At 46.3% G+C, this 18,724-nt stretch overlaps 1 protein-coding gene across 1 annotated transcript in view; it reads right to left on the reverse strand.

The window, feature by feature from the left end:
• Positions 1 to 18,724, reverse strand: part of l3mbtl3 (L3MBTL histone methyl-lysine binding protein 3) — a 236,328-nt gene that overhangs the window by 22,751 nt on the left and 194,853 nt on the right. Inside the window, exons 19-21 of the mRNA XM_085997143.1 lie at positions 13,842 to 13,924; positions 8,354 to 8,517; positions 1,668 to 1,730 (exon numbers count right to left, since the gene is read on the reverse strand). Of these exons, the coding sequence (XP_085853269.1) occupies positions 1,668 to 1,730; positions 8,354 to 8,517; positions 13,842 to 13,924 (310 nt within the window). The remainder of the gene's footprint in view (positions 1 to 1,667; positions 1,731 to 8,353; positions 8,518 to 13,841; positions 13,925 to 18,724) is intronic.

Here is an 18,724-nt window from a genome sequence, read left to right on the forward strand (position 1 = left end):
TCGGGAGCGGAGGTTTGGGAGGAGGCATTGGGAGAGCAGCAGGTTTGCTTGGGCGGCCGGGAGGAAGCACTCCTGCTGTACCTGCCCCACAAGCAGCACTGGAAAAGCACTTACCTGCTGGATCCAGCTGTTCTCGGCTCCCTTCAGCTGCTGGGTTTCCAAGTCTTGGGAAACGGGCCCACAGTTGGTAAATCTAAAAGTCTGTTCAAATTTGAGGCACGCAGCCTCATTAACATATTTACATAACGGACCCGCCTCTGAAGAGCAGGTTAGTCGCTCGACCCCTAATCCGCCTCCGTTAAAACTGGATGTTGGTGCATTCGAGGCAGGTTGGGGTCGGGATTCAGATTTTTAAAATTTTTACCTACTCCCCTGTGATGTTCCGTTTCATACACACGTGAACCATTGAACAGGCGGAAATTGAGTGTTGCTTTGCTATACTGCGGTGATATTTACACAGATTTTTTTATTGTTTGTATAACATGTATCTAGAAAAATGGAAAGTGATTCATTCAGTCACCGTAAATTAGTGGCCCTGATGATATTGCCTACATGGCCTAAGACTCCTTTTGTTACAAAACAGTGTAACCTCTGACTCACTGCGAACAACGCCATAAGAGATCTGCTGGTATTTAAACATGTTGCTGTCATTTTTAAGCCAAAGGGAATACCACTAGTAGAAGGGAATACCTACAGGAAGCGCAAACTATATGCAAAACTTAATATAATACTGAAAGACTAGAACAAGCCCCAGAAGTGTCCCAGAAATGGAGTTTGTAACAATCCTGCTGAACGCTGGGGAAGGCCAGAGGTGCTATTTCATCATTCTCATATTTATTCCGTTTCATATTGGAATATTAGGAAAACCACATGCGATACCACGAATTATACTGATGGAGACTGTTTGCCTCATTGTTTTAAGTAAACAGTCTAATTTTAATCAGCAACATCACCATTTGCCAACTGTCCTCAATCAAAACTGACATGCTTCAAAGAACTCATGCCTCTTGCTAATAATAGAGCTGGATGTTCATTATTATTTAATAATTAAGTCTGCAAAATTATACGGAAATATCTATAAAGGGCATACTACCTAACTCCTTTTTGCTTCCTCTCATTTAACAAATGGTTGTCTTTTGCAGTCACACCAATGTCTCCTTAAAAATAAACTAGATTAAGGTGATTTTATTTTAAATAGAGCAGTATAAATCTGGAAGTTTTGATTTGCTTTTTTTTTAGCATTTCCCCCCAAATTTAATAACTTTGAATAATCTTCCTTTTCTTTCCCCCACTAATTTTAACAAATCTCATGACAAAAAACACTCAAAATTTTTCATTTACAATGAATTACTTTGATGTGCAGTCACTGTTGTTATGCAGCACTAGGCTCACAATACATAACAATAGAAAGCAGTGGCTTTGAGTATTGTGCTATTGTTCACACAAATAATGTCAGCTAGGCAGCTATTTGATAGGAAATTGAGCCAAAATGGTGAGTGATTGAAAAATAAAAAGGTATGTTTCCTAATCAACTGGATGATTATTTTGGAATGCTTTTCCTTCTACTCAGATGGGGGAGATGACATCCTTTTTCCTTATATATCCTTCCTTCTTTAAGGAATTTAAGCAATATTTACCTTTATTTTCTATTATCATCTTCTGCTTACCTCATGCCTAAACGCTTTGGCTTGTTCTTCACAACCCGGCAAACTCAGTATAAATTCAGATACCTACAAGTAATACCAGAGACACATTACTTTCACAATAAATAGCAACCAGAGATTACTGAACTTTAACAATTAGGATATAAATATTCAAATAACTACACAATATTTAGTTTTTAGCATTCTGACTTATTATTTACTAGCAGATCTCCCATGTCTCTGCTGGTGGTGAGTCAGAGGATACACGGCTTCATGAGAATTGGCAGCAAAATATGAAGAACAAGGAGTGATGGGGAAAGTGCAACTGGAAGTAAATCTCAACACTGATAGGAAGCACACACTATAGACTTAGGGGGAGAAATTCGGTATCGCCCCGTTTGGGGTGCAATTATCGGCCTGGCGCAAAGTTTAGTGCCTGGCACTAATTATTGCCTCCGACTGCAAACTTGGCTTCTATTGCTCCTGGAGGTGATTGGAGCGCTAAATCAGGCGCGACACACCTCTCTTAAGGCGCTAATGCCAAGGAGCGAGGCGCTACCTCAGAGCGCTGGCGAAGCTTATGCGATGTCAGTTAGCAATGGAACACAGACACACTGGCACTGGCCAGTTCTTAAAAGGGAGGGTCGATCTTGCGCTCCATCCACACCCTGCTCATTGTAGCTTTGAATCTCGGCCTGGAGAGACCTGTACATCAATTCTGCTGGAAAGAACAATGGAGAGGCCCTGGGAAAGAGCTCAGAGTGCAGCCCCCACAGTCGCTTCTAAATCGATGCAAGGAAGGTCAAATCAAAATCAACCTGCAAAGTGCTGCTCAATACCCAAAACTCCTTCACACAGCGTTGAATCTCTCCAGAAGTCTCTCTCTCTCCCAGAATGCGTGGTGCAAAAATGTCACCGACAAAAAAAGGCAGGAAGCGGCCGCCTTTAAATAGCGCTCCCCCAGTCCCTTCACGACTACAAAACGTTCCCCTCAACCTGTCGTTGCTAGTGGCAGGTGGAAAGGCAGGGGGCGCACTCAATATCCGGCCCGGAGCGCTACATGCTCGATTGATGTCACGATCTGCGGGCGCAGGAGATCATGGCGGTAGTGTTCAGCGCCACTGCATAATGTCTGGTCAATTTCGCGAGCGTGCAAACATCGCCGCGCCCAGGCGCTAGTTGCTATGCGCCCTCTTAGGGCGCTAACAGGAGGCGCAAAGCAACCAAATTTTTCCCCCTTAATATATTACTAACAGATTGTAAACAAACCCCAGAAGTGTCCCAGAAATGGAGTTTGTAACAATCCTGCTGAACTCTGGGAAAAAGTTAATGTTAAAAATGGGTACTCCAAGCCAGCACTGAGAGCAAAGGTTTCTTTCATCATTAGCAGCTGATTCTTATTAGTGGTTGGAGTTAGGTACATCCCAGATTGTCAAGGTTGAATGGAGGGTTATGTTAAGAAATGTCTAGGATGACCTAGAGCAAAGTCATTCTTGTATTGTATGTGTTTTGTCAATATTTAATGCCAAAAAGTGAAAGGCCTAGAAATTCGGTATAGCCGCGTTTGGGGCGCTACAGCCGGGCGGTCGCAAAACTTTGCGCCTGGCTCAACTTAGCGCCACCTTCGCCAATATTCAGTTGCATCGCCCCAAGAGGTTGCTGCAGCGCTAAAGCAGGCGATGCACGAGTATCATAAGGCACTAAGCCGGCGATCCGGGGCGCGACCACCGAGGGCTGGCGCAGCGCAGGTGCGGTGAGTTATTGATTGAAGGCAGTCAGGCGCCGGTCAGCACTTAAAGGGGGAGGGTGGAATTGTTTGGCTGCCACGCCCTGCACACTGCAGCCCTGAGGGAAGGCCTGAACAGTGCTAATTCAACTGCTCCACGCCCAGGAGAATGGAGAAGCCAAGGGAGAGAGCGCAGCGCTTCGGCGAGGGTGACCTGAGGGTGCTGGTTGGCACAGTTGAGCGCAATGTTCTGTTCCCTGAAGGTGGCAGGAGGTCGCTGCCCTCCGAATATCGGAAAGCCTGGAGGGAGGTGGCAAGCAGGGTTGCCTCCAACAGCGTGGTTGCCAGGACTCCCCTCCAATGCCGAAAAAAATTCAACGACCTCACTCAGGTTGTCAGGGTGAGTACCCTTTCCAGTATCCTCCTCATCCCTGCATGTGCCCCTCAGTTGATGGCCAAAGGGACGTGAAAGCCCTACTGCCCAGCCCTCATCCAGCAGCTATGGGACTGACATGAAAAGCACTTGCATATTCAAGAGTTTATACACTGTCAGGGCTATTCCACCATGGGAGGCTGTGCAGGCAAGATGAGGGCTTCACACTGTCAGGGCTATTCCACCATGGGAGGCTGTGCAGGCAAGATGAGGGCTTCACACTGTCAGGGCTATTCCACCATGGGAGGCTGTGCAGGCAAGATCAGGGCTTCACACTGTAAGAGGCCGTCCTCTCTCTTGCAGGGCAAGCTGGCGCACAACCGGAAACAGCAGCGCCAGGCCGGGGGAGGCCGTCCTGACATTAAGCAGCTCAGTGACCTAGAGCTGCGAGTGGAGCAGATCATGGCAGACCGGCTGATTGGCCCCGTCGCGACTGGAGATGCTGACCCTGTTCTGGGCACCAATGGTAAGGTCCTCACCTTTTTGACACCTCTCTATCCACCTGCGCCTCACGCCAGCATCCTTTGCCACTATCGAACCAATGCAGTGCATAGCAGCACTCATGCCTCCCTCGCTGCCGTCCTGTCCTCACTCTAAAGCAACTCTTGTGCCTCCCTGCTTTCAGATGGTGAGGAGGCGGCCCCTCAAGCTAGCACTGTGTCGGACTCAGACCTAGAGGAGGAGGAAGAAGAAGCCGCCCCATCAGTGACACCCTCGGCCGAGGCAGCCCACGGCCATGCTGGGGACACGTCTTCCCTGGAGGGGAACAGGGGGGAAGTGTCGGAGGAGAGTGATGCTCCGGGGACCAGCGGGCTGCAGCAACGCGGGAGGGGTGGGGAAGCTCGGCGGTCTTCTCCCCGGAGGGAGAGTGTGGCCTCCAGTCCTGCTAGTGAGCACAGAGGAGGTGCGGCTCCTTGTGGAAATGGGCGCCCAGGCTGAGCGCAGGCACACTGAGCTCATGGCTGCAGTGGCAAGGATGCCGGACTCCAGAGAGTCTCTGGCAAGGAGTGTTCAGGAATTCGGGGCAGCACAGGCCAGGAGTCTGCAACAATTCAGTGCAGCACAGACCAGGAGTCTGCAGGACTTCGCGGCAGTACAGGCGGCCTCCAGCCAAGTGCTCAGTCGTGCCGTGCATTCACTGGCTGGTGTCATCCAGACACAGACCAGGGCCACACGGGCACTAACTGCTGCCACCCTCGCTGGCTCGGCCAGGCATCGCCGGGGCACCTGCCGCGCCGCAGCAGCCCAGCAGTCTGTGCTTCAGCAGATTGCTGCGCATGCTGCAGTGCTGGCCCGTGCGAGTGCCAGTGAATCAGCCGACCAGGGAGTGCCTGTGCTCTGTCAGGTTGGCAGCATTCCTGCAGCCAACACTGTCACTCCTCCACTGCAGCTGCCACCACCCGTAGGACAGACTGTTGCCGCCCAAGCTGAGTTGGAGCAGTCTGCAGCCGGGCCCTCCAGGCCCAGAGCTGGTCCAGGCCGACCCCCAAGGGCATCTGCTGTCTCACCAACTAACCCTCAGCAGCCTTCCCTCAGCCTTGCTGCAGCCACTGGGGTCCCATTGAGGAGGAGCTGCAGGGTGGGTAGGGGCCATGCCCGGAAGCGAGACGGATCACCCTCGCAGGTGAAAAAGTAGAAGGTCCGGCCAATTTTGTTGTTTTTTATAAACAGGCCGAGACTGTTGTATTTCTTTTTTATAAAAAGGCCGAGACTGGTGATTTTGTTTTTTATATGAAGGCTGAGACTGGCGTTTTTGTTTTTTATATGAAGGCCGAGACTGGTGTATTTGTTTCTTATATAAAGGCCGAGACTGGTGTGTTTGTTTTTTATATAAAGGCCGAGACTGGTGTGTTTTTGTTTGGGGGGGTTTCTCTGAATTAGTTTGTCATGCGGGAAGGGCACAGAGTTATAAGCGTAAAAAATTTTCTTTAATCGCACTGTCCATGTTTGCTTTTGGAACTATTGGTTGCCTTGATCGGCTGAGGGCTTGCGGAGCGGCTACATTCATCTTCCTTCATTGACACAAGCCATTCCCTGAGAGGGGGCCTGGAACCGAGTTGCAATAAGCCGCAGACGGACGGCCCTTGCACTTTCTGCCTCCCTCCCATCCTGGTCCTCCTCCTCCTCCTCCTCCTCCTCTGGTGGTCCTCCAATGTCTGCTGGCAGTGGCTGAGTCCTGCGGATAGCCAGGTTGTGCAGCATGCAGCACACGACAACGAAATGGGAGATTCGCTCAGGCGAGTACTGTAGGGCTCCCCCGGAACGATCCAGACAGCGGAACCGTTGCTTGAGCACGCCGATTGTGTGCTCAGTGATGTTCCTGGTTGCTTGATGGCTGTCATTGTATCGCTGTTCTGCAGGGGTGCTGGGCGCACGGAGCGGGATCATCAGCCAGGTGCACAAAGGATAGCCTTTGTCCCCGAGAAGCCATCCTCGTGGGTGAGGCTGGGCCTGGAAAAGGTCTGCCACAGAAGTCTGGCGCAGGATGAAGGCATCGTGGCTGCTGCCTGGAAAGCAGGCATTGACAGCTAGTATGAGCTGCCTGTGGTCACACACCAACTGCACGTTGAGCGAATGGTAGCCCTTCCGGTTGCGGTAATCCTCGGCATTCTCCAGAGGTGCCCGCAAAGCCACATGCGTGCAGTCAATGGCGTCCTGCACCATGGGGAAGTCCACTAATGCTGCAAATCCCATTGCACGCTCTTGCTGCTTGTCGAGGGTCATGGGGAAGGAGACTGACGTCTCCTTCTGAAAAGGGCATTGGTCACCTGGCGGATGCAGCAATGTACCGCGAACTGGGAGATGTTGGAAATGTCCCCAGTAGCGGATTGGAAGGAGCCGGTGGCATAGAAGTTGAGAGCCACCATCACCTTCACTGCCACCGACAGAGACGTCCTGCTCCTCAGCTGTGACTGCAGATCTCTCTGAAGCAGGTGGCAGATCTCTGTGACCACCTCCCTTCTGAATCGCAGCCTCCGAACACACTGCTCCTCAGACATGTTCAGATATGAGAACTGCTGGCGGTATACCCTGGGTGGGTAAGGCTTCCTGTGCAGACATCTGTTGGCCCTTCTCCGTCTGGCCATGACTGGCAGTCTCTCACGGCGTCTCTGAGCCCTCTGAAAGCAATGCAGTAAGCCAACGTTTGCACCCATTGCAGCCCCCATTAGATGTATCGAATTAATGCTATGGCACTGAAAGTTAATTACAAGTGCAAAGCTCTGGCCTGAAGCCAGAAGTACCTGAGCGAGTGTTGATTCAAACCAGAAAGCTCTCTCCCTTTGTCTCTCTCCAAATATCAGTGTCTCACAAAGAAGGAGTGGAGCAAAATGGCTGACATTTATACTGCAGGAGGAGTCCTCTTTAATTAGCGCCCCCCGCGCCCCGCAGCGACTGGGAACCGTTCCCCTTTACCAGTCGCTGGGGGCACCAGACGCACAATAGGCCGGCGCCACTGAATTTCCGGTTCAGGGCGCACAAAGGGCGTTGCACCATGAAATGATGTCAGGATCTGCGCGCGCACCTGAGTGCGCGCAAAGGTTTTGCGCCGTCGCTAAATCGTTACTGAATTTCACGAGAGGCGCAGATCGCGCCGCGCCCGGTCGCTAGCTGCTTAGCGCCCCACTTCTTGCCCTCTTGAGGCGCTAGCGGCTGGCGCAACCAACTGAATTTCTAGGCCAAAGTTTTTCACAACTAGACCTAATCCTTATCTGGATTGTCTTACCACAATTATTTAAGGCCAGGCGAAGTAAAAAGCTTGCAATGAATAGGGAGATCTGGCTTTTCTCAAGTAATTAAAAATTTGCTCATTAGAAGTGAGCCTTATGCCTGTCGAAGGTACTCAGCAGCAGGGGAGACCCAAAATCTCAATGTGGGGCCAGGAGGAGCACTCCTGCTCTTCATGGCCCACAAGAAACCTTAAAAAAAATAAAGTCTTAGCTGGGCCTCTTCTGGCCAAGATCCTCCCTGCTGCCAGCTTTTGCTGATGAGTGTGGGACTATGCGAGCACTAATCGATCGGTGTTAAAATCGCGTGTGTGTCGCAATGACATCAGACTGTGGCTCTGCCTCTAATTAGGCCCCTGCTTGTCTGGGGCAGGCAGCTGTCCCGAAGCCGGAAAATCACCAGTTAGAATGGTATGCGTTGTGAATGGTTTAGGTAGTTCCCAAACCTGATTTTAATGCCTCACCAGATGGGTTGGATTACAATTGAAGCTCTAGTACTTTGTAAATGTAGACAGTAAATTCCCACTTTGACAAGGAGTTAAGCTGAAGGGAGTAAGGGTTTGTCCGGTGCTCTTGATTAATATTTCTTACAAGGTATATCAATTTACCTATCCCATTGTTCTTACAAGCCATCCCATGGTGTTGCTTAGGGTTAGTAGGAGGGCTAACAATTGTATAACAATGGGGTATTATCAACAAACTGTGAGGGGAAAGTGTTGTAGGAATAAGTATGATATTTACATCAAGTGCACATTGCATGCAAGACTTTTTATATAGATAGATGCTGTGCAATTTTGTAAAAAAGATTAATTGCTTTCTTCCATACCTCATCAATAGTCCATTTTGCTACTTTTCTGGCAGTGATTCCAGCAACTCCGGGTAATAGCTTGCTGTGCTGTTCCCAACAGAGAGGCAGACTGGGCACTGGAGATGCTGAAGACATAAACACTGACTGGTGCAATGCCTGCTGCAGGTTGAAATCATCATTTTCTGTGGAGAGAGTATATTGTGTTAGAATGTTAACAGATTCACATTAAAAATGAGAGTCAACAAAACATTACAGATGTATGTACATCTCTCCAAAATGTGCTTTTCTAAAAGGGGTAACAGTCTATAATCTCAAAACTAATTTGTGTTTTATTAAATAAATCTAGAATTGGAGACTACTTAATAGTTTTGCCTAGCAATGCTTTATTATTTCATTGTCCCTCTAAATCTCTCCCTTTCTCTCTTAATGGTGCTGGTTTATGTTGGGGTATGGTTCCTTTCATGCCAAACTACCTTTGGTTCATCGCTCAATAAGCCATTCTTCATGTATGAGGCGGTACTGTTAGTGTCAACAGGCTATTTAGCTGTGGAAGACATCACAACCTGTCTTGTTTCCACCCAACATCCACATGTAGGTTAGCAAAATACTGCAGATGCTGGAAATCCGAAATAACAACAGAAAATGCTGGAAAAACTCAGCAGGCCAGGCAACATCCGTGGAGAGAAATTAGAGTTGACGTTTCTCTCTAATTTCTCTCCACAGATGTTGCCTGGCCTGCTGAGTTTTTCCAGCATTTACTGTTGTTAATCCACATGTAGGTCATGTCTGATGAACTTGATTGAATTTTTTGAAGAGGTGACTAAAGTAACGGACAGGGGAATGTCTATGGATGTTATTTATATGGACTTCCAGAAGGCATTCGATAAAGTCCCCCATAAGAGACTGTTAGCTAAAGTTGAAGCTCATGGAATTAAAGGCAAATTATTGACCTGGTTAGGAAATTGGCTGAGCGGCAGGAGACAGAGAGTAGGGATAATGGGCAGGTATTCTAATTGGCAGGATGTGACAAGTGGTGTCCCACAAGGATCTGTGTTGAGGCCTCAACTATTCACAGTATTTATTAACAACTTAGATGATGGGATAGAGAGCCACATATCCAAGTTTGCCGATGACACAAAGATAAGCGGCATTGTAGATAGTGTAGATGGAAGTATATAATTACAACGATACATTAATAGATTAAGCGAATGGACAAAACTGTGGCAAATGGATTTCAATATAGGCAAGTGTGAGGTCATCCGCTTTCTAAATGGTGAAAAGCTAAAAACAGTGGAGGTCCAAAGAGACTCTTACATAGATGGTTAAAATGTCACGGACAGGTACAGAAAATCATCAAAAAGGCTAATGAAATGCTGGCCTTTATATCTAGAGGGCTAGAATATAAGGGGGTAGAAGTTATGCTACAGCTGTACAAAACCCTGGTTAGACCAGACCTGGAGTACTGTGTTCAGTACTGGACACCACACCACAGGAAGGATATGTTGGCCTTGGAGGGAATGTAACGTAGATTTACCAGAATAATACCTGGATTCCAAGGGTTAAATTATGAGCAGATATTACACAAACTAGGATTGTATTCTCTGGAATTTAGAAGGTGAAAAGATGATTTTATTGAAGTTTTCAAGATATTAATGGGAACTGATAGGGTAGATCGAGAGAGACTATTCCACTGGTTGGAGAATCTAGGACTAGGGGACATAGCCTAAAAATTAGAGCCAGGCCTTTCAGGAGTGAAGTTAGGAAACACTTCGACATGAAAAGGATAGTAGAAATTTGTAACCCTCTTCTGCAAATGACAGTTTGATGCTAGATCAATTGCTAATTTTAAATTTGAGATTGATACATTTTTCTTAACCAAAGGCATTAAGGGATATGGAGCAAAGGCAGGTATATGGAGTTAGGTCACAGATCAGCCATAGTCTCATTGAATGGCGGAACAGGCTCGAGGGGCTAAGTGGCCTACTCCTGTTCCAATGTTCCTACATACATGCACGTTCAGGCACCTGAGGAACGACAAACATACCGAGATGTCCAGGTGGAGGGAGGTGCTCTTCTGCTGTTAAGAGCTTTCTCAGTGGGGTCAGTAGCTATGGAGGCAGAGGATAAATCTGTTCACCTAATAGCCACCAACTCCAATAATGAAAGCACTGTGGATTGCTGCACAATGTGAGTACGGTAGTGTAGTGGTTATGTTACTGGACTAGTAATCCAGAGAATGTAAATTCAAATCCCACCATGATCAGTTTAAAAAATCTGAAAATTAAAAAAAATCAGTAAAAGTGATCACAAAGCTGTCAAACTGGTTCAAATGTCCTTCCGGGAAGGAAACCTGCCACCCTTATCCAGCCTGGCCTATATACAACTCCAGTACTAACATGGTTGACTTTTAACTGCCCTCTACAGTAGCCTAACAAGCCACTCAGTTGTATCAAACCATTACAAAGAATACAGACTATAGCGGTTCAAGAAGGGCCACCACTACCTTTTCAGGGCAACTAGGGCTGGACAATAAATGTCGGCTTTGCCAGCGATACCCACATCCCAAGAATGAGTAAAAAATGCAGGCATCAAGAATACTTGCTAGATAATGATTTTATTTCTGTAGTTATGTAGCATTCAAACATTGACTGAGTGCAAACCCTTTCTGTTCATGCCAATGGGGTCGATATGAAGAGCCTTGTGTAGGATAGTGTATAATATACAGTAATAGGAAAATAGCCTAACAGAAGTCAGTATTAATATCACTGTATTATGAGAATGTATTCTGTGTGATAGAGGCTACCACATGGTTTAGATTAGATCGTTAGGATTCTGCAGGGGAATGCTAAGTAAGGAGGTGGAGCCAGGTTAATGCAATTTAAGAAGGGTTTGTGTAAGACTTATAGCTAGTTCAGAGCTGACATGTCTATGTTTCAGCTGTTATCATTCTATTAAGGTGTGAAGTTTATAACCATGTAGAATTGTCTTATTTTCTACATAAGGGATGAGGGACTTCAGTAAATGCAGAAACTGGAGAAGCTGGGATTGTTCTCCTTACAGCAGAGAAGGTTACGAGGAGATTTGATAGAGGTGCTCAAAATCATGAAGGGTTTTGATAGAGTAAATAAGGAGAAACTGTTTCCATTGGCAGGAGGGTCAGTAACCAGAGGACACAGATTTAAAGTAATTGTCAAAAGAACCATAGGCGACATGAGGAAAAGAAAATTATGTAGTGAGTTGTTACGATCTGGAAATCAATGGCTGAATGCGTGTTAGAAGCAGATTCAAAGCAACCTTCAAAAGGCAAAGGGAATTGGATAAATAGTTGAAGGGAAAAAATATGTAGGGATGGGGGAAAGAGCAGGGTGTGGGACTAATTGGATAACACTTCCAAAGAGCCGGCACAGGCATGATGGGCCGAATGGCCTCTTTCTGTGCTATATGATTCTATGATAACAACACTTACATTCCAGTGAGAATGGACTGTATGTGGTGTGACATTGACATCTACTGGTTTGGTAGCATATGACACATACCGATCACATGATAACAATCTTAGAAATGATAGGTTCAGAGCAAGTCGATAGCAAAGCAAAATTTGATACTCTGGAACAGTTCCCATGGATCGGAGGGTAGCTAATGTTACCCCACTATTCAAAAAAGGTGGAAAACGCTAGAGTCCATTATAAAAGATGTAATAGCAGAGCACTTGGAAAACAGTGACAGGCGGACAAAGTCAACATGGATTTACAAAAGGTAAATCGTGCTTGACTAATCTACTGGAATTTTTTGAGGATGTAACTGGTAGAATAGATAAGGGAGAACCAGTGGATGTGGTGTATTTGGACTTTCAGAAGGCTTTCGATAAGGTCCCGCATAAGAGATTAGCGTGTAAAGTTAAAGCACATGGGATTGGGGGCAAGGTACTGACTTGGATAAAGAACTGGTTGGCAGACAGGAAGCAGAGTTGGAATAAACGGCTTTTTCCGAGTGGCAGGCAGTGACTAGTGGGGTACCGCAGGGATCGGTCCTAGGACCCCAGCTATTCACTATATATATACATATATATATATATATATATAAATAAATGATCTAGACGAGGGAACTAGATGTAATATCTCCAAGTTTGCAGACGACACAAAGCTGGGTGGGCGTGTGTGCTGTGAGGAGGATGCTGAGAAACTCCAGTATGATTTGGACAGGTTGGGTGATTGGGCAGAAGCATGGCAGGTGCAGTATAATGTGGATAAATGCGAGATTATCCACTTTGGTGGCAAAAACAGGAAGGCAGATTATTATCTGAACGGCAATAGATTGGGAGAAGGGGAAGTGCAACGAGACCTGGGTGTCCTTGTGCACCAGTCGCTGAAGGTAAGCATGCAGGTGCAGCAGGTGGTTAAGAAGGCAAATGGTATGTTGGCCTTCGTAGTGAGAGAGTTTGAGTACAGGGACAAGGATGTCTTGCTCCAGTTGTACAGGGCCTTGGTGAGATCACATCTTGAGTATTGTGTGCAGTTTTGGTCGCCTTATCTGAGGAAGGATGTTCTTGCCATGGAAGGAGCTCAGCGAAGATTCACCAGGCTGATACCTGGGATGGCAGGAATGACGTATGAGGAGAGATTGGGACGATTGGGCTTATACTCACTGGAGTTTAGAAGAATGAGAAGGGATCTCATTGAAACTTATAAAATTCTGACAGGACTGGACAGACTAGATGCAGGAAGGATGTTCCCGATGGTCGGAGAGTCCAGAACCGGGGTCACAGTCTAAGGATAAGGGGTAAGCCATTTAGGACAGAAATGAGGAGGAATTTCTTCACCCAGAGAGTGGTGAACCTGTGGAATTCTCTACCACAGAAGGCAGTGGAGGCCAATTCATTCAATATATTCAAGGAGTTGGATATATTTCTTAAAGCTAAAGGGATCAAGGGATATGGGGAGAAAGCAGGAACCGGGTACTGAATTTGGATGATCAGCCATGATCTCATTGAATGACGGAACAGGCTCGAGGGGCCGAATGGCCTACTCCTGCTCCTATCTTCTATGTTTCTATGTAAGTCATCTGACATTATCCAGCCAGGTGTATAAATAAGCTCACTTTCAGTAATTCTTTGGTATTCTGTGATGAGAACTCACCTGGATTAGTATTAGCGTTAAAGGTAGACTCCGAGGAATATCTTACTAGTAAGTATATGGATGTATAACTTGCTTGTACTTCCTGTCGCTATTAATAGACTGAACAAGTTGATTTCATATCTGGTGTCCGAATTTATATAATTTGGATTACTGTACTTGGCTGATCTAACACCTTGAGCCTGCGTAGATAACATGTGCGACTCTTTGCACTGAACAGTGAAATCTTCAGAGCTGCTTTTGCTGATCATCCAATATTAACAAACATTTGTTTAAAACTTTCACATGGAGCAGTGTTAGTGCAACAATTTCAACTTTACAAATAAATTAATTTTGGTTTGTTCAATATGATATCCCATAATCAGTTCCCTTACCCTTGTTTTCATTTTGCCAGTTAACCTTATTTACAATTTCCTCCTCCTCCTTTATCCTTGAATGCTTCAAAGGCCTTCCAGCTCTAGAAGAGAGGAGGCAAAGTCAAAATAGCATCATATAAATCTCATCAAAAAATTTATAATCATAATATGATTGAAAAAAACAAGCTAAAAGTAAAATCTGCCCATCATTTCACAATAGTAAATGCACAAAAAGTAAAATATTTATTCAGCCATGGGAACTGGGTTACGTTCTCACCAGGTTCAAAGTCACCACTCTGGTCTCTATTTCTCGCAAAATCATTAACCCATGCTTTTGGAATACATTTACAATTTTGCTTGAAATAATGAACACAGGAAATCTCCCAGCTGTGTTTACAATGTAGTTAACACAAGGTAATGCTGGGAAATTCCACCCTTCTTGTGTGTGCTTTTCTTTTAAGTAGTATACAGTAAGTGAATCAGTTTTTGAATTAGGAAAGTGTGGGCTCACAAGGAAAGTGGCAGTGCTTTGGCTGTAGGGAGAGAAGAACTGGTCTTTACCCCATTGAGGGAACCCATAGTCTTGTTAGACTGTACATGGCCTTAAAAAGACAGAAGCACACAGGGAGAAATGAAAATGGTCATCGTCGTACGTGTCTTCACACTGTTCCCTTTGGGGAACTGTATGAAGTGGTGGAAGGATTTCTGGCCGCGATTAACGCTCCTTCCATGACCGTAACCATCTTCGTACCAGCCATTAGGGTGGTTAGTCCTATGGCGGGATGGTTTTACGGGCTCCCACAACCCATACGAGGGGGGGGGCCACCCACACCCACGGACGCAAGTATCCCGCTGGATGTCAACCCAGAATTTAGAGTCGGAGCTCCGACTCCACTTGCCGGGACTGTCTGGAGCGGGGTTTGAAACCCTACGCCTTCTGGCCCAGCGGCAGGGATGCTACCGCTACGCCAAAGGCCCACTCCATGAAAATGGTAAAGGTTACTGACAATACAGTAACTTTAGAAACATTACTTATTGGGGCAGATACGCCATCATACTGCCTTTGAAATTGACTGCAAGTTTGGGATTTCCGCATGCACTGGCTTACTTAAATCCCATGTGATAAATCCCGAACTTGCGATCTGTCAAGGTACGCCTTGACAGGTGATCTGCACCGATGGGGAAATCCTCATTGCTGGTACAGAGTTGGGCTAATTGCCCACCAACTGCCCAGCAATTACATCCAAAAATGTTATGGTTAAGTGAAAGCAGACGCAGGAGCCTGTTTCACTGTGAAAGTAACCAATTTGAGTGCGTCTGAAAGGATTTTTAACCGTTCTGGTATCACTTCACAATAAAATACATGTACCTAGTGGCAACATTTAGAAACATTAAAAATATAAAATATGACAATTAATATTTAAAATTATCAATGTTTTCTGCACTCCAATTGCATTCGGCACAGATAATTTATACTTCCTCCAAATGTATGAAATAAAACCATTTTGCTATTTAATTATTTTATATAATACATTTAAAGCTGCCCCACAGCTGGTGTGCTACGTGCCTGGTGTAGTAAATCAAAAGGATCATTGCCAACGCCTTTCAGTGCTGTTGAATCACAATCTGTTGTAATGGACCTTTAACAGGCTATTAAATGCTAGCCTTAAAAGAATAAAAAACTTACCTGATTTATATAAAATAAATCCGAACACATCCTTAATTTAAAAAGCCGGGATGTTTGAAGTACAGCGCAGGTAATTCTTTGGGCTAACAAAACACTCTACAATACTTTACAGTGCTCCTTAGTGTAAATAAGAACGGGAACATGTTTCTTCGTATGAAATAGAAATAACGTAACATTTAATAAACTTCCCAAGTAATAGAAACTGTTTGAAACTTAATAGAAGGTCGCACAGCTAAACAATTTACAATATCAAAATACTGCGGATGCTGCAAATCTGAAATAACAACAGAAAATGCTGGAAACACTCAGCAGGCCAGGCAGCATCCGTGGAGAGAGAAACAGAGTTAACGTTTCAGGCTGTTACCCTTCATCAGAACTGGAAAAAGTTAGAGAAGTAACAGGCTTTAAGCAGGTGCAGAGGCAGGGAAAGGGAGAGGGAGAGGGGAAGAAAGAACAAAAGAAACGGTCTGTGCTATGATGGAAGGCCGGATGGTTAAATGTTGCAAATGGGGATGGCAGAATCATCAACAGCTGCCACGTTGAAAAAATAGGGGCAGGGCTTATGGTCTGAAATTGTTGAACTCAATGTGGAGTCCAGAAGGCTGTAAAGTGCCTAATCGAAAGATGAGGTGCTATTCCTCGAGCTTACGTTGAGCTTCATTGGAGCAGTGTAAGAGGCCGAGGACCGAGAGGTCAGAGTGGGAGTGGAGCGGAGAATTAAAGTGACAAGCGGCCGGAAGCTCGGGGTCACCCTTACGGGCTGAACGGAGGTGTTCCGCAAAGCGGTCACCCAAGCTGTGTTTGGTTTCCCCAGTGTAGAGGAGACTGCATCGTGAACAGTGAATACAGTATACTAAATTGCAAGAAATACAAGTAAACCACTTTCACCTGGAAGGGGTATTTGGGGCCCTGGACAGTGGGAAGGTAGGAGGTAAAAGGGCAGATGTTGCATCTCCTGTGCTTGCATGGGGAGGGGAGGGGCTGGTTGAGGAGTGGACCAGGGTGTCGCAGAGGGAGCTGTCCCTTCGGAATGCTGAAAGGGGAGGGGAAGATGCGTTTGGTGGTGGGATCACGCTGGAGGTGGCGGAAATGGTGGAGGAAGGTCCGTTGAATGTGGAGGTTGGTAGGGTGAAAGGTGAGGACAAGGGGAACCCTATTGTGGTTCTGGGAGAAATGGAATGGACACGGTCGAGGGCCATGCCAACCACGGTAGAGGGGAATCCTTGGTTGAGGAAAAAGGAAGACATATTGGAAGCACAAGTATGGAAGGTGGCATCGTCAGAACAGATGCGGCGGAGATGGAGAAACTGGGAGAATGGCATAGAGTCCTTACAGGAAGCGGGGTGGGAGGAGGTATAGTCCAGGCAGCTGTGGGAGTCAGTGGGCTTGTAGTGGATGTTTGTCGATAACCTATCCCCAGAAATAGAGACAGAAGTCAAGGAAGGAAGGGAAGAGTCGGAGATGGACCATGTGAAGGTGAGGGAAGGGTGGAAATTGGAAGCAAAGCGAAAGAAATTTTCTAGTTCAGGGCGAGAGCAGGAAACGGCACCAATACAGTCATCAATGTACTGGAAAAAGAGGTGAGGGAGGTGACCTGAGTAGGACTGGAACAAAGAATGTTTCACATATCCCACGAAAAGGCACGCATAGCTAGGGCCCATGCGGGTTCCCATAGCAGCACCTTTAATTTGGAGGAAGTGAGTTGAGTCAAAGGAGAAGTTGTTCAATGTGAGAACACGTTCAGCCAGGTGGAGGAGGGTGGTGGTGGATGGAGACTGGTTGGGCCTCTGTTCAAGGAAGAAGCGGAACGCCTTCAGGCCGTCCTGGTGGGGGATGGAGGTGTAGAGGGATTGGACGTCCATAGTGAAAAGGAGACGGTTGGGGCCAAGAAACTAGAAACTGTTAAAGTGGCGGAGGGCATCGGTAGAGTCGCGAATGTAGGTGGGAAGAGACTGGACAAGGGGAGAAAAAATAGAGTCGAGATAGGAAGAAATCAGTTCCGTGGGGCAAGAACAGGCTGAAACGATGGGCTGGATTTTCATTGGGCCGTGGAGTCGGGATTGGAGGAGTGTGGGGGTTTAAAATCCTGAAATCGGGGGTCCCACGCCCAACCCGCCTCCATGCCAGTTTCAAAGGAGGCGGATACCCGCCCCACACTGGGACCCGCCTCCCCAAGGCGGGAAGGGGATTAGTGACAATTAACTGCCTGTTAACAGGTAGTTAACAGGCAGTTTTTAGCCTAATCCCTATTTTTATTGTTGAAATGTGGGATTCCCGATGGCTCCAAACCACGGCAAGTTAGCAAGGCGGGCCATCGGTATGAAGGGCTTGGAGGGGTCAAGATGTCCAGTGTTCAAGTGAGTGATGTGTGCATGAGTGCAGAGGTAAGTGTGTTTGGTCTGTGTAAAGTATTTAAAGAAGTTCTACTAACCTTTACTTACCTTTAAAGCCTTCCTTCCTTCAGGTCTCGGGAGTCCCTCATCTCACCGGCACAGAAAGCAGAATGGCCGCCAGCTGTCAAAATCTGCAGTCTCTGCTTTCTGTTCCGGGGAGATCTCTAAATCATCCTGAGAGGAAGGAATTAACCTGGAGTACAGATTGTCAGTGTTTGACAGCTTCAAACAGCTGTGAAACGCTGATATTTCATCTGTCAAAAGGTCTTGACAGATGAAATTTCAACCTGTGACGTCACCTGTTGCCGGGTGGCCCTTAATTGGCCTGCTGAGCCCACTGGGCGGGCTCAACAAGATCAATCAAGTCAAAATCGCGTAGGTTGGCTGGAACTCGATGGAGGCAGGACTACAACCCCGAAAGTTGTAGTCCCGCCTCCTACCCGACTCCTCAATGAAAATCCAGCCCGATGGGTCTTCCAAGTCAGCCCTGTTTGTGGATCTTGGGAAGGAGGTAGAAGCGGGTTGTGTGGGGTTGGGGGACTATGAGATTGACAGCCATGGAGGGATTTATTTCATTTTAGTAAACAGTCAAAGGACAAGAATCTTTCCATTGACCTCAAATTATCTTTTTTAATCTTCAAATTGGAAAACAGATGCCAAATTATTGTTTGTATTTTGTTACATAATTTTAACAAAATGCTGATGTATGAAATAAGTCCAAGTACCAGTTTAATTAAAAGTTTTTAAGACTGTAATTTCAATGGAAGAGACTGAAAGAAGTGACTGTGGATGAGGCTTAGTTTTGACAGATTTTGTGGGTG

Source organism: Somniosus microcephalus, chromosome 9 (assembly GCF_052327205.1).
Source record: "Somniosus microcephalus isolate GS21.2 chromosome 9, FLI_Smic_1.0, whole genome shotgun sequence".
NCBI classification, from domain to species: Eukaryota; Metazoa; Chordata; class Chondrichthyes; order Squaliformes; family Somniosidae; genus Somniosus; species Somniosus microcephalus.